Genomic DNA, 14,909 nt, shown 5'->3' with positions numbered 1-14,909 from the left:
GCCCCTAGCACTCCCCCTAGGAAAAAGCAAACAAACAAAAAACATGGCAGCAATGGGAAATCATCAACCACTCATCCTGACTTGGCTGAGCAGACACACACACACACACACACACACACACACACACACACACACAATTTTCCTAGTTACTTATTTCTCTCACCTGGAAAAGAAAGGTAGGATCAGATGCCAGCAGCATTATAATGATTTTATTGAATTTGTCATCATAATTCCTAATTCTTTTTTTCTTTTTAACCTTCTCTACAGGGCAGCATCTCATAGACTTAAGCTAGCAAAGGTATGTCTGAAGAGCCCTCAAGGGGTCAGTCTTAAAAGACTATGTATTCTGTCTGACCTGCAACCATAAAATCCTCCTGCTCAACACTCAATGTGGTTGTCTACAGAGAGATCTCCAGGGTGGGCTGTGGGGCTGGGGCTTGGCTTAAAGTTCCCTGAGTGAACTGCTTTTCCTACATTGACTTTGGGGTCAGGGGTCACATGTGAGCATTTGGCAGGCCCCAAACAGTTCCCTATGTAGTATCTTTGTGGCCGGATGGAATTAAAGACACTTTTATTTGCTTCTTAGGAAGGGACTCAGATAATGTTAAGTCCAAAATTAAATTCTTTTAACAAGAAGCCATCTTTGTTCTTAAAAATAATTTTTTATTGAGCAAATGTTGTTGTTTTAGGTATACAATTTTATATCTCCCCAAAATGTGTGCTAGTGCCTTTCCACCAGTGTGTCTTTCCCACCCAGTACAGGGCATTGCCTGTCTTTGTACAACCACTTCCCCGCTGAGAGACCCCAGATCTGCAAAGATATTATACCCTGTCTGTTCCTTTGCTTTGTTTCCTCAACCCCATGTATGAATGAGATCATCTGGTAGGTATTTTTCATTGTTCATCTGACTTGGTTCCATCTGTGTTGTAACAAAAGGCAAGATCTCACCTTTCCTTAAAGTTTAATAGTATTCCATAGTGTATATATTTCCCAACTTCCTTATCCATTTATCTCTTGTTGGGTATTTGTGTTAAGAAACTACTTTTTTCTTCTTCTCTTCCTCCTCCTTTTTCTGTAATTAAGATAAATACAAAGAGTCTTCTCTAAGGAGTCACTTAGGCCTTGGGTTCAGCCCCATATGAAGTTTGGTAGAATGGGGGTGGGGGGCTAGTGGCCATACCTGGCTCTCCTCCCTTACCTATTATATGACTCCAGCCTGTTGGAGGCAGGTGAAGTGTGAAGACCATGGCAGGCTATCTGACTCACAGCTGGATGGGCAAGTATTCTGTTTATCTTCTCCCACATTCCAGTTAGGTAAGTTTGGGTTACCAGGCTGTTGGGTCAGTTACTGACCACAAAATCTAATCTACTTCTCATATTCTAGCTCTCATCTCATAGCTCTTTTCTGATTTGACAGTACTAGTGGAGCTTAGAATCCTGACCTACTAAATCTCCTTTGACCTTTCTCTTCCCTCACCTGTTTGCTCTTTTCCTCCCCAGCACAGCCTTCCTAGGGTTGACTCTTGAAGAGTAATGGTGGACTGGGTGCAGTTTGTCTGGAGTGATAAGTCTGTTGTTTCTGTATGATGGACTCCTTCCCCAAGGCAGATAAGATTCTGGGTACCAGCTGCTACAGTCATCACTTCCCAACATGAACACTTTTTCTTTGAATAGGTGATTGTTTAAACCAGATTAAAAAATATTTATTTATTTATTCCCTTTTGTTGCCCTAGTTGTTTTATTGTTGTAGTTATTGATGTTGTTGTTGTTGGTAGAACAGAGAGAAATGGAGATAGGAGGGGAAGACAGAGAGGGGGAGAGAAAGACAGACACCTGCAGACCTGCTTTACCGCCCGTGAAGCGACTTCCCTGCAGGTGGGGAACTGGGGGCTTGAACCAGGATCCTTACACTGGCCCTTGTGCTTTGCGCCATATGTGCTTAACCCACTGCGCTACTGCCCGACTCCCTAAACCAGATTTTTATTATTCAAATAATAATTTTCTTTCTTCTAGTCACTTTCCTCTTTCTCTCACATTCCTTTATTCATAACTACAATCAGTAACACAGTTACTTTCATTTATTTGCATCCTTATCCCTAGGGCATCACTACTATGGGTTGATATTGTCAGATGGAAGGGGATGGAGGGGGGGTGGAGAGAGAGAAACACACCGCAGCACAGAAGTTTCCCAGAGTGAGGTGGGGGTTGGGAGATCAAATCTCGGTTGTGCACATGGCAAAACAGGTACTTTCCCAGGTGAGCATCTTGGTGATCCTATGAAGTTATAAAGTACTATAGGATATATATATGTAATAAAATATAATTTAAAATAAAAGGTAATTAAAATTTATGTTGTATTCTTTCACTTAATGATCGTCTAAAATCATTCCTCATGATTTTAAATATTCATCACAATCACCAATTTAAAGAATGGACATTCTTTTAAAAAAAATTCTTGGGGAGTTGGGTGGTAGTGCAGCGGGTTAAGCACAGGTGGCGCTAAGCTCAAGGACTCACCTGCAGGGAAGTCACTTCACAAGCAGTTAAGCAGGTCTGCAGGTGTCTATCTTTCTTTCCTCATCTCTGTCTTCCCCTTCTCTCTCCATTTCTCTCTGTCCTATTCAACAACAACAACATCAATAGCAACAATAACTACAACAATAAAACAACAAGGTCAACAAAAAGGAATAAATAAATATTTAAAAACTTCTTAGTGATTTAATACTGAATTATAAAAGTATGAGATAACAGGGTTATAATTCCATACTGTTATTACCACCAGAGTACTGTATCCCTGATCCCTCCACTAGAAACTGCAGTAATTATCTAAAGGTCACAGATAAGGGTTGACTATTGTTTCCATAACTATTTGTGTATATATATTTGCCCATTTCTTCTATGGTCCTTTCTTCTAAGTCATATCTATGCCTGTAGTACTTATTATTTATTTATTATTAGTTTAAATTTTTACTTATAAAAAGGAAACACTGACAAAAACCATAGGATAAGAAGGGTACAACTCCACACACTTCCCACCACCAGATCTCTATATCCCATCCCCTGCCCTGATAGCTTTCCTGTTCTTTATCCCTCTGGACTTTGGACCCAGGGTCACTTTGGGGTGCAAAAAGGTAGAAGGTCTGGCTTCTGTAATTGCTTCCCCACGGAACATGGGTGTTGGCAGTTCAATCCATACTCCTAGCCTGTATCTTTTTTTCCCTAGTGGGGTGGGGTTCTGAGGAAGCAGGGCTTCAGGACACATTGGTGGGGTTGTCTGTCCAGGGAAGTCCGGTTGGCATCATCTGGAGCCTGGTGGCTGAAAAAAGAGTTAACATATAAAGCCAAACAAATTGTTGACTAATCACGAACCTAAAGGCTGGAATATTACAGATAAAAGTTTGGAGTCCCTATCCAACAACGACAACATCAATAACAACTACAACAATAAACAACAAGGGCAACAAAGGGAATAAATAAATTTAAAAAAATTAAAAGGTAGCCGGGTGGTAGCACAGCAGGTTAAGTGCATGTGGTGCAAAGTGCAAGGATCACTGTAAGGATCTCTGTTTGAGCCCCGGCTCCCCACCTGCAGGGGAGTCACTTCACAAGCGGTGAAGCAAGTCTTCAGGTGTCTGTCTTTCTCTCCCCCTCTCTGTCATCCCCTCCTCTCTCCATTTCTCTTTGTCCTATCCAACAACAACAACAACATCAATAACAACTACAATAATAACAATAAACAACAAGGGCAACAAAAGGAAATAAATTAAAAAAAAAAGATTTGGAGTCTCCATTTTTGAAGATAGCTAGTAGGCCTATTTTAATTCTATTCCAAAGGGCCCATAACTATACTAGTTTTTTCCTGAGCCTGACATCTGATATAAAAGTAGACCCAAGTTATTGTCTGGGGAGATGATATCATGACTGGATAAAGGGCTAGAAAGCTGGATCAGGGAAGAGAGTAGCTTCCAAATATGGGAAAAGTGTATAAATATTGTTGACTGCAAACCCCATCGATTTGATCTGATCTGGGGCCCATATTCAGCTTAGGAGCCTATGTAACCTCTGCATCCCTATAGGTCTGAGCTTATATTCTGTGGTCATGAGTAGGAATGTTCCAAGCTGCCCTAATTTCAGGACCCATCTTCATCAGGTGTAGCATAGCATATGTTGTCCAGCCTCCCTTCGGAGGATGGAACAATTCTCTACTATTATTGATTGACATTGAGGTCAAGGTCCAATGGGAGCCCACAAAGATGTCCAATGTATTGTTCCTGATGAAGATGACCAGTGACAATGGACAGAGGGATCTATTTGAGTTCTAGGCCCATCATGTCTGTGTGGTAATTCCATAACTCCCTGACTAGAGCCCCAGATGATGGATGGGGTGGCCTGGTAGTGACTAAAGAGTAAACATTAAAGTATGCCAGTCTCTTGCCCTTATTAAGCTTTTGTAGTCCTTACTTTGACAAGTTTAACTTTGGAGTGACTGAGGGAAATGTAATAGGAAGTAGGTAAGGAGGGTATCTAGGTCTAAGTAGAAACCATTTCATTAGGTACTTTATGATGTCTTTTCAGAGCTTTCGACTTTCTTGCTTCATTTGACTCACTGCAGACTATTGTGCACTTTTATTTTAGGTATATATTTTGCCCTAATTTATGGCTACATGTGTACATATGCCCTATCTCATGGGCCCTGGTCTATATCTAGGTTTTGGGACTTTGTTAGGAAGTGAACCACCTGGAATGGAGTTAAGGAGTCCTACGAAAAAGGAAAGGTCTCACCCGAGTAATGAGGCTGAAGGGTTGACATTCCATGCCTGAAGTCTCTGGACATAGTTTGAAGTGAAGCATGCTGAGGTGGTACTCATTGCATTGATCAGATTGGGATCAATAGATGCAATATCATTTGGTATGAATTGAGAGAAGCATGCAGGAAAGTGAGCCCTACCCTAGAGGTTCCAGGACTGGGGGAAATGTGGGCTCTATAGAGGAAGTGGGAGGTTCCTGCTGTCTTAGGGTTTAAGAAGGCAATAGAGGGTTATTGCTATAATCAAATTATTTGACAATTAGGTTAATTTTGAAAATCCCTTTGTTAGGATTTGCTGTATCATACACAACATCACCATAATTTATGTCCTTTGACATTATTTGTATATAGCTGTGCTACTGGTTGCTTCTGTTCTCCCTGGTCTAAGCTTTTAAGAGAGTCAACATATCAAAGACTCAGCCTATGGTCTTTGCGTTTCATTAAAAGTTTAGACATTCCTGGACCTCCACTTCCCCAGAGACCCACCCTACTAGGGAAAGAGAGAGGCAGACTGGGAGTATGGACCAACCAGTCAACGTCCATGTTCAGCAGGGAAGCAATTACAGAAGCCAGACTTTCCATCTTCTGCAACCCATGACCCTGGGTCCATGCTCCCAGAGGGATAGAGAATGGGAAAGCTATCAGGGGAGGGGATGGGATATGGAGATTGGGTGGTGGGAATTGTGTGGAGTTTTACCCCTTCTACCCTATGGTTTTGTTAATTTATCCTTTCTTAAATAAAAAATAAATAAATAAAAAGTTTCAATCAAATTTTCCCCTCTCATATTAATTAGTGATTTATATGACAATAAGTTAATAGGAGTGTACATAAACATCATTGTCAACATGAAAAGACTGTATTCCCATCCCCCCCCCCCCCCCCCCCGTGAATCCAAACATCCACCTTTTATCTTCAACCCAGAGATTTTTACTGTGGTGCCCTACTACAAACTCACTCAAATCCTGTTTTGAGTTTCCCTTTCTAAACTTCTGTTTATAAGAGGGATCATCCCATACTTGTCTTTGTCTTTCTGATTTAGCTCACTTAACATAATTCCTTCTAGCTCCATCCAAGATGGGTCAGAAAAGGTGGGTTCATTGTTCTTAACAACTGCATAGTATTACATTGTGTATATCTACCACAGCTTTCTCAGCCACTCATCTGCTATTGGGCACTTGGGTTGCTTCCAGGTTTTAGCTATTATGAATTGTGCTGCTATGAACATAGGAGTACACATATCTTTTTGATTGGGCATTATGGAATCCTTGGGGGTATATCCCTAGGAGAGGAATTACTGGGCCATATGGAAGGTCCATTTCTAGCCTTGTGAGAGTTCTCCAGACTGCTCTCCACAGAGGTTGGACCAGTTTATATTCCCACCAGCAAGGCAGAAGGGTTTCTTTGTCCCCACAACCTCTCCAGCATTAGCTGCTGTCCTTTTTGATGTATGCCATTTTCACAGGTGTGAGGTAGTGTCTCAGTTTTATCTTTATTTGCATTTCTCTGATAGTCAGTGACCTGGAGAAATTTTTCATGTGTTTGTTAGGCTTTTGGATCTCTTCTGTAGTGAATGTTCTGTTCATATCTTCTGTCCATTTTTGGATAGGGTCATTTGCTTTTTTGTTGCTAAGTTTGTTGATCTTTTTGTATATTTTGGTTATTAATCTCTTGTTTGATGTATGGCATGTGAAGATCTTCTCCCATTCTGTGAGAGATTTCTTTGCTTGTGTGATGGTTTCTTTTACTGTGCAGAAGCTCTTCAATTTGATGTAGTCCCATTGATTTGTTTTTGTTTTAGTCTTCCTTGCAATTGGGTTTGAATCATCAAAATGTCCTTGAGGTTTAGGTGGGGCCTATTAGTACTTCTGAATCTCTTTCCTTTTTCCTCTTTTCTCTCTGGGCACTGATGATTACAGAACACTTTGATCATCTTCCCGAACCTCTCTCCCCCTCTGGGAGTATGAACCAAAATTATTTTGGGATGCAGAAGGTGGGGGTTCTGGCTTCTGTAACTGTTTATACACTTGACATGGACTTTGGCAGGTCGATTCATAACCCCAGCCTATTTCTATCTTTCACTAATGTGGCAGGGCTCTGGAGAGGTGAGGTCTTGGGACACATTTGTGAGGTCTCCCTAGGGAGGTCAGGATGGAATCATAGTAGTATCTGCAACTTAGCGAATGAAAGCTGATGAGATATAAAGCAGGACAAAATATTTAATAAACAATAGCCATAAAGAAGAAATAGAGCAGATGAGAATTATTCCTTAGATTTATTCTACCTTAGAGTAGACAGAGGCTAGGAAGTCTATTTTAGGTATGTTCCTAGGGGCCCTTGACTTCAGTAATTTTTGCTTGAGCTTGATAGCTAACATGCAGGTGACCTAAAAATATTGTATGGGAAGATGACATCAGAGTTGATAAAAAGGCTAGAAAGTTGGGTTAGGGTAGAGAGTAGCTACTAAACTCTAAGAAAACATATAAATACAACTAAACTATTTACTTCATTGATTTGACCCAGGGCTTATATATATTTATATTTAGCACAGAAGCCTGTGTAACCTCTGAGTCCTTGTCAAGGACTAGACATTCTTCATCATCTTTTCTTTCTGTTTTGTTTTTGGTTTCCAGGATTATTTCTGGGCTGGATGCCTACACTATGAATCCACTGCTCCTGGTAGCCATCTTTCCCCCATTGTTGTTGTTGCTGTTATTGTTGTTGTTGCTGTTGCTGGGTAGTTCCCAAATATGGGAAAGGTGTATAAATATTGTTGACTGTAAACCCTATTGATTTGATGTGATCTGGGGCCCATATTCAGCCATATTAACCTGTTATCAATTCATACAAATATCTTTCCATTATTTGATTACCCATACTACAACTCTGTGTAAAGTGCTTATTCCCAAGGGATTTTATCAAAAGGACATCATAATGTAAGCAGATGCTTGAATATAGTGTCACATGCAATCTTCTAGCAATTCCACAGGCAACAACTATTGCTTTTCACTTTTCAGAGCAGTACTGACATATCTGAATGGTAAGTTGCTTGTCCATGGTCTCATAGCTGGTCCATGCCAGAGCTAGGGTGTGTGTGGGCTTTTCTGACCTGCTCTGCTATGCTGATATCCATCTTCCTCTTTGATCTTCTCAAATGTGAAGTCAGACACTAGATTAAAATTTTTTTCCTTATCTATAGCATATTGGGTTATGACTGTGTTGAAAAGTGGCCATTTTTTATGTCACTATTTCTGTCTGCAACTCCCAATTAAACTGTTAACAGCCTCTTTTTCATGTAGGTGCTGAGTGATGGTGGCTTTCATGTCTTGAATGTTGACTATAGAGGTAAGTGCTAAGACGGTGTACAAAGAGATGTTTCCAGAAGCAAGGGACTCTTGCTGATTCCTGACTTTGAAGGTAGTGACAAAGCATCTCTTTGGTGCCAGGGTTTGGGGACTCTACTGGTGATCCCACAGAAGAGGCACTGACTGCAGATGCTGTTTGTGTCTATGAGTGGACCAAGGCGAGAAGTGGTGGCACCCCTGTGTGTCTCTGGGGCCATTCTCTGGGTACAGGGTAAGTAGGGTTGGAACAAGGGTTCTTGGGGCTTTAGTGTCACATCAAAGATAGCAGTGAGCAGTGGAAGGGTCACCCTGGCAGAAGAGAGGGTCTTTTTTACACTACATGTGGCCGGAAACCAGCTATGCCAGTAGGCCTGGCTAAAAAGGAGAGTCTAGTCAGCTCTCTGCTTATCTGTGATACTGAAGATCATTCCGTTGACTGGATTAGCACAGTCAACGGCCAAGCCTTTCCCGCTACGAGACAAGTTCTCAAGATCTTCCCGCACAGTCATCACCGCCCAGCTATCATCCACATTGGTCTCCAGCTCCCACTGATTCTGTGCTCGGAGAAACTAAGATGGAACTTTTGGAAAGCAAACTGGCGTCTGTTCAGTGATCTTACCAACAAATCTATTCCTGCAATTCCAATTAACTCTATCCCCTCTGAAGATTCCTACAGGCGCTTCCGCCAAGCCATCTTCAAAGCAGCTTCCCAAGCTATTCCTCGTGGGAGACGTGCTAACTATATGCCTTGTCTTGATGCTGAATGCGAGCAACTACTAAAGCAGTATGATGAGTCAGGCGACCCAGATGTGGCTGACCATCTCATTGCCTCCCTGGATGCAGCACGCCAAGCCCGCTGGCAACAACTCACGGAAAGTCTGAACTTCACCCACTCAAGTAGGAAGGCCTGGAAGCTTCTTCACAGACTGGGTGCCGGTAGCCATCCCCCTCCCGTCTCCCATCCTCCCATATCTCCAAACTCAGTGACCAGTCACCTAACTCAAGTTGGACATGCTAAGATCGACCCAGTCTGGAAAAGAGAAATTTCCCATGAGTGGTCATCCCACTTCCGGTTATCTTGTCCATCTCCAAAACTCTCTCCCTTTACACTGTCTGAACTGGAAGACGCTTTGAAGAGGGTTAAACCGGGAACAGCTGCTGGCTATGATAACATCACCCCAGAACTCATTCTTAACCTGGGTCCCGTGGCAAAGAAGTGGCTTGCTTCATTCCTGTCCCACATCTTGGAATCTGAGTCTATGCCCAAAGTTTGGCGTCGTGCGAAGATTATAGCGGTTTTGAAACCAAAGAAAGACCCAACACTGGCCGCCAGCTATAGACCAATTTCTCTCCTCTCCGTGTGTTACAAACTCCTTGAGAGGCTGCTTCTGTCATGTATTTCTCATCTTACAGAGAAATTCCTATCACCCACCCAAGCTGGTTTCCGCCCAGGAAGATCTACCTGCGAACAAGCCCTGGCCCTCTCAACTTACATTGAAAATGGATTCCAGAAGAATTTAAAGATGGGTGCTGTCTTTGTTGATCTCACAGCAGCCTATGACACTGTCTGGCACCGTGGTCTCCTAGTCAAGATCTCAAGATGCCTGCCTCCATGGGTGGCCAACACTATATCGTTTCTTCTCCAAAACAGAAGATTCCAGGTGCATCTGGGTGACAAGTCTAGCAGATGGAGACTTGTCTCAAGTGGCCTCCCCCAGGGCTCTGTTCTGGCTCCTACGCTATTTAATATTTACATCAATGACCTCCCAGAAACTTCTTCAAGGAAGTTCATCTATGCCGATGACATCTGCTGTGCAACTCAGGCATCCAAGTTCGACATCCTCGAGGAAACACTCACGAAAGACATGTCTCTGTTATCTGATTACTGTAAAAAATGGCGACTAATCCCTAGCACTGCAAAAACGATATCATCTGTTTTCCATCTACACCATGCCTCGGCCTCGCGTGAGCTTAATGTGCAGCTTGGCGATATGAGAATCCGGCATGAAGCCCAGCCAGTCTATCTTGGCGTTACTCTCGATCGCACTCTGTCATATCACGAACATCTCATAAAAACTGCAGCAAAGGTGGGCGCGAGGAATAACATTATTGCAAGACTGGCCGGCTCCTCATGGGGCGTGAGCACTTCCACACTACGATCATCATCTCTGGCATTATGCTATTCCACTGCAGAATACTGTGCCCCAGTATGGTTCCGTAGCCCCCATGTCCACTTGGTCGATTCCAAATTATATTCCTCCATGAGGATAATTTCTGGAACCATCCGTTCCACCCCGGTTCCATGGCTGCCAGTTCTTAGCAACATCACCCCGCCAGATATTCGTCGGGATGCGGCATCATCTAAGTTCATTTCCCACGTCTACACTCGACCGGACCTGCCAATATATGTGGATATCTTTGCCCACCCTGTCCAACGCTTGACGTCTCGTCACCCAATCTGGTCCCCTATGCCTACACTGAACTTCCCTGTTCCAGTCTCTTGGAAACAGAGTTGGCAGTCAGCTGAGGTAAAGAACAAACACCTCATCACAGACCCCTGCTTTGACCTAGCATGTTATGATTGGGCCCTCCTCAATCGCTATCGATTAGGCCATGGCCGGTGCGCCGCTATGTTCCATCGCTGGGGAGCCAGAGACAGCCGAACTGCCCCTGCGGCTACAGACAATGACCCACATAGTCAACGACTGCCACCTCTCCAGATTCAAAGGAGGTCTCGAAACTTTACATCAGGCTCAACCTGACGCTGTTGACTGGCTACGGAAGAAGGGCAAACGCTAGTAGAAGAAGATTCCAAAGCTCTACTTGAGAGTCTTAAAGACGAGATTGGGCATGTTCAGGGTGGTATGGCTGTAGACGAGAGTCTTAAAGAAAGCATTCCTTGGGTAGAGGTAGATAGCATAATGGTTATGCAAAGAGACTCTCATGCCTGAGGCTCCAAAGTCCCAGGTTCAACCCCTTGTGCCACCACCAGCCAGAGCTGAGCAGTGCTCTGGTTTAAAAAATAATCATTAAAAAAATTAAAAAGAGAAAGTATTATTTTATTTAGGGCCAGGATAACCCCTCATAATCCTGGGTAAATCATGTCTATGTGTATTTTCTCACCAAAAGGTCTGGAACTCTTATCAGATGCTCAGATTAGATGTTGCTTTTTGTACTATTTACTTGACTCTTAAATCACTATTCTACATATGTACTAATCTTTCTTTGATTTACAGAGTTGCAACAAATGCTGCAAAAGTACTAGAAGAGAAAGGTACTATAAACACTTACATGATATTCTTGTCTTGAGGGATAAAAAAAAACTATTGCATATACTTTGAACATGGAAATAAAACACCCTAACTTTAGACAGTTTATGAGAATGTAACATTTGAGAATATGACATTTCTTTTTTATTTTCTATTTAATAAAAAAAATAGCCACTCTTTAGGGTTATAAAATTGAAAATATTGAATTCACATGTTATAATATGCAAGGATACTGGTTCAAACTCCTGGTCCCCACCTAAGGAGGGAAAGTATTGTGAACAGGGAGGGAAATGGTCCTGTGCCCCTCCCTCTCTCTCTCTCTCCCTCTCTCTCCCCCTCAATCCCTCCCCTTTTCCCTCTCTATCTCCCCTTTATCTTTCATCTTTTCTGTTTCTATCCAGTAAATCACCAATAAATAAACTTATCTTTGAACAAATCCTTTTTGGGGAGCGACAATAAATACTGTTCTGGAGTACTGTGGGTTACAGGAGAAGAAAATAATACACTATGAAATAATAGGCTAAATTATCAAAACTACTTGTATTAAAATATCCCCGGGGGGTTGGGCGGTGGCGCAGTGGGTTAAGCACACATGGCGTGAAGTGCAAGGATGGCATAAGGGCATAAGGATCCTGTTTCAAGCCTGGCTCCCCACCTGCAGAGGGTTGCTTCTCAGGTGGTGAATCAGGTCAGCAGGTGTCATGACAACTTGGTTGTGTTTTAGAAGGCAGTGGATTTTTACTACCATGTTCTTTTGAGTAGGGAAAACTTGTTACAAATGCTTATTCTCACACCACCTAGTCCTCTGAAGCCCAACTTCTGATTCAATATATCTGTTGTTTGGTCAGGGAGTTTGCAGTATTAATAAGTGTCACAAATACTTTTGATGTAGGTGGTTCATGTATAAGACCTTCAAGGTTCTTTATTTAGAGAAAGTGGCATTTGAATGCAATAGGGGAGTTATTCCTTTTTGTTATTTTCAAGGGGCCCCAGCTGATGCGATTGTCCTGGAAGCTCCATTTACCAACATGTGGAATACAACTATCAATTATCCCTTGTTTAAGGTGAGTCTCTGATTCATTTTCATGTGATGTGAACATGTTAGCTGTTTTTACACACATTTACTATTCATGTTCATTTTTATTACCTAGTTTTATGCATTTCCAAAATACTCTAACCTTAAATAGGTTATTTGTCAGTTGTTAGTAAAGGAGGCACAATGGCTGAGGCACAATGATTTTTCAAAAAAGTCAACTCAGAGTGGTGAAGCCCCATAGATGACAAAAAATATTACTTATTTTAAAAGAGAGGGAGAGAAGGAGAGAGCTCAGAGCACCACTCAGATGATATGCATATACCTGGGGCCTCATGTATGCAAAGTATGATCTCTACCCATGGAGTAACCTCCCAGGTTATACTCTTTGCATTTTAGAGAAAGACAGGAATAAAAACAAAACAGGGGCCAGGCAGTGGCACACATGGGTAAGCTCACATAAGCTCACATGTGCAAGGATCTGTGTTCGAGCCTGTGCCTCCCACGTGCAGTGGGGGATGCTTCATAAGTAGTGAAGCAGGTCTGCAGGTATCTATTATATCTTTCTCTCTCCTTCTCTATTTCCCCATCTTCTCTTGACTTCCCTTTGTGCTATCAAATAAAATGGAAGAAGTAAAAAAGGAAAAAAATGGCCACCAGGAGTGATGGACTCATATCTGGCACCAAGCCCCAGTGATAACCCTGGAGGCAAATCCAAAACAAAACAAACATTAACAATGATTTTTTTTTTTTTATGGATGGAGGGATTAAGTGTGATTTGTTCCTTTCTTTTCTTTTTTTGTTCATTTCTGTATTTTTCAACTTTTCCATGAAGATACAAATTACTCTTAAAAATCTTGTGACTTTTAGTTTTCTAAGTTTGTTATATTTAGAAATTTACTATTCTATGCTACTGTAGTTCTTGGTGGGAAATTAGAACTTATGACGTAATTATACACCAAATTTTAATTTGTTTTCCTTTGTCAAAAATAGATTTACCAGAAATTTCCAGGATTTTTACTCATGCTTATGGATGCCCTGAAAAAAGACAAAATAGTCTTCCCTAGTGATGAAAAGTAAGCCAATGATAAAAGATGTCAATTGTTTCTATAGCTATAGAGTTATCATGTGAGCTACTGTATAGGTAATGAAAAGCATGAAAATCATTCTTAGAGGGGGACTAGGGTTTGATATACGGTATCTGAGTTGAAAAAATATTATTTTATTTATTCTTTTTTTGGGTAAAGACAGAAATGGAGAGGGAAGAGGAAGATAGAGAGGTAGAGAGAGAGACACCTGCAGCACTGCTTCACACTTGTGAGGCTTCTCCCATCTACAGGACTGGGGGCTTGAACCTGGTAACATTTGTGCTCTACTAGGTGTACCACTACCCAGTTAAATTTTTTAATCATTTGATATTTTCCTCATGTTAAATAGCTTCACCAATTTAGTACCCCCTCTGAACTGACTAATGGAGCTTAAGATTTAGGGCCAATCAGAATCTTTTAAAAATTTTTAATGTTTATTTATTCCTTTTTGTTGCCCTTGCTGTTTTATTGTTGTAGTTATTGATGTCATCATTGTTGGATAGGACAGAGAGAAATGGAGAGAGGAGGGGAAGACAGAGAGGGGGAGAGAAAGATCAATCAGAATCTTTTTCTTTTCCCTTTGGATCTGATCTAATATACATTGGGAGATAACTGACTTGTAGGCTTTATTTCTTATGTAGCTCAAGGCTATTCAGCCTTCTATAAAACCTGACAGCAAGTCCAATAACTAGAATTTGGCAATTTTGAGAATTTTTCTAAACAGGCAGTTATTACTGGAGTAAGAACAAGCCACTCTTCAATAATACCTTCTTTGGGTTATTAGGCTAGGTGAACCAAGAAGCTAATCAAGCCTGTTAACTGTATACCCATTTTGTACATTTATGGAGAGAGGTAAATAAATTGCTGCAACGAATTCTTGTTGCTCTTCTATAATAATTCTTATTAGTTTTGGGGTTTGAATTATTTAATTTTTGTTTACATGCTTCTAGTTAATTATTAATGTTATAAAATAAGGTAGAATGGGGAAAAGATGAGGTTCTTCTAACTGCAGTGTTTTTCCTTCATTATTTAAAAAATTCACATAGAAATAAGTAAAACTGAGGGTATAAAATAGAGGAGAACTTGCCTGGAGATACAAGTCATTGTATGAAATTTAAATATGAGGTTGTCATACTTTAGAGGGAAGGAGAGTCTATCTTTTGAGCAAACTTTAGGCTTTGCTAAAATTGTAACTGAAAGAGGGAAAAACACCCGACTGTCTAATTCTTAAACTGAATGCTTTATATTTGTCCTTAGTGTTAAATATTTGTCTTCTCCCCTGCTCATGCTACATGGTGAGGATGATAAGACAGTGCCTCTGGAGTTGGGAAAACAGGTAAACAAAGAGCTCCATAACGACTGTAACATA

The 14,909-nt window shown here is 41.3% G+C and overlaps 1 protein-coding gene across 2 annotated transcripts in view; it reads left to right on the top strand.

Moving 5' to 3' along the window:
• The window catches only part of ABHD12B (abhydrolase domain containing 12B), a 34,694-nt gene that overhangs the window by 14,191 nt on the left and 5,594 nt on the right, over positions 1 to 14,909 (top strand). For both annotated transcript variants that reach the window (XM_060174980.1, XM_007536042.3), the window contains exons 5-11: positions 268 to 298; positions 8,106 to 8,151; positions 8,253 to 8,382; positions 11,387 to 11,424; positions 12,404 to 12,483; positions 13,446 to 13,528; positions 14,798 to 14,876. In XM_060174980.1, the coding sequence (XP_060030963.1) occupies positions 268 to 298; positions 8,106 to 8,151; positions 8,253 to 8,382; positions 11,387 to 11,424; positions 12,404 to 12,483; positions 13,446 to 13,528; positions 14,798 to 14,876 (487 nt within the window). The remainder of the gene's footprint in view (positions 1 to 267; positions 299 to 8,105; positions 8,152 to 8,252; positions 8,383 to 11,386; positions 11,425 to 12,403; positions 12,484 to 13,445; positions 13,529 to 14,797; positions 14,877 to 14,909) is intronic.

This window comes from Erinaceus europaeus, chromosome 16 (genome assembly GCF_950295315.1).
Source record: "Erinaceus europaeus chromosome 16, mEriEur2.1, whole genome shotgun sequence".
Lineage (NCBI taxonomy): Eukaryota > Metazoa > Chordata > Mammalia > Eulipotyphla > Erinaceidae > Erinaceus > Erinaceus europaeus.
The sequence above is the reverse complement of the archived record's forward strand: the minus strand, read 5'-3'. Positions and strand labels throughout refer to the sequence as shown.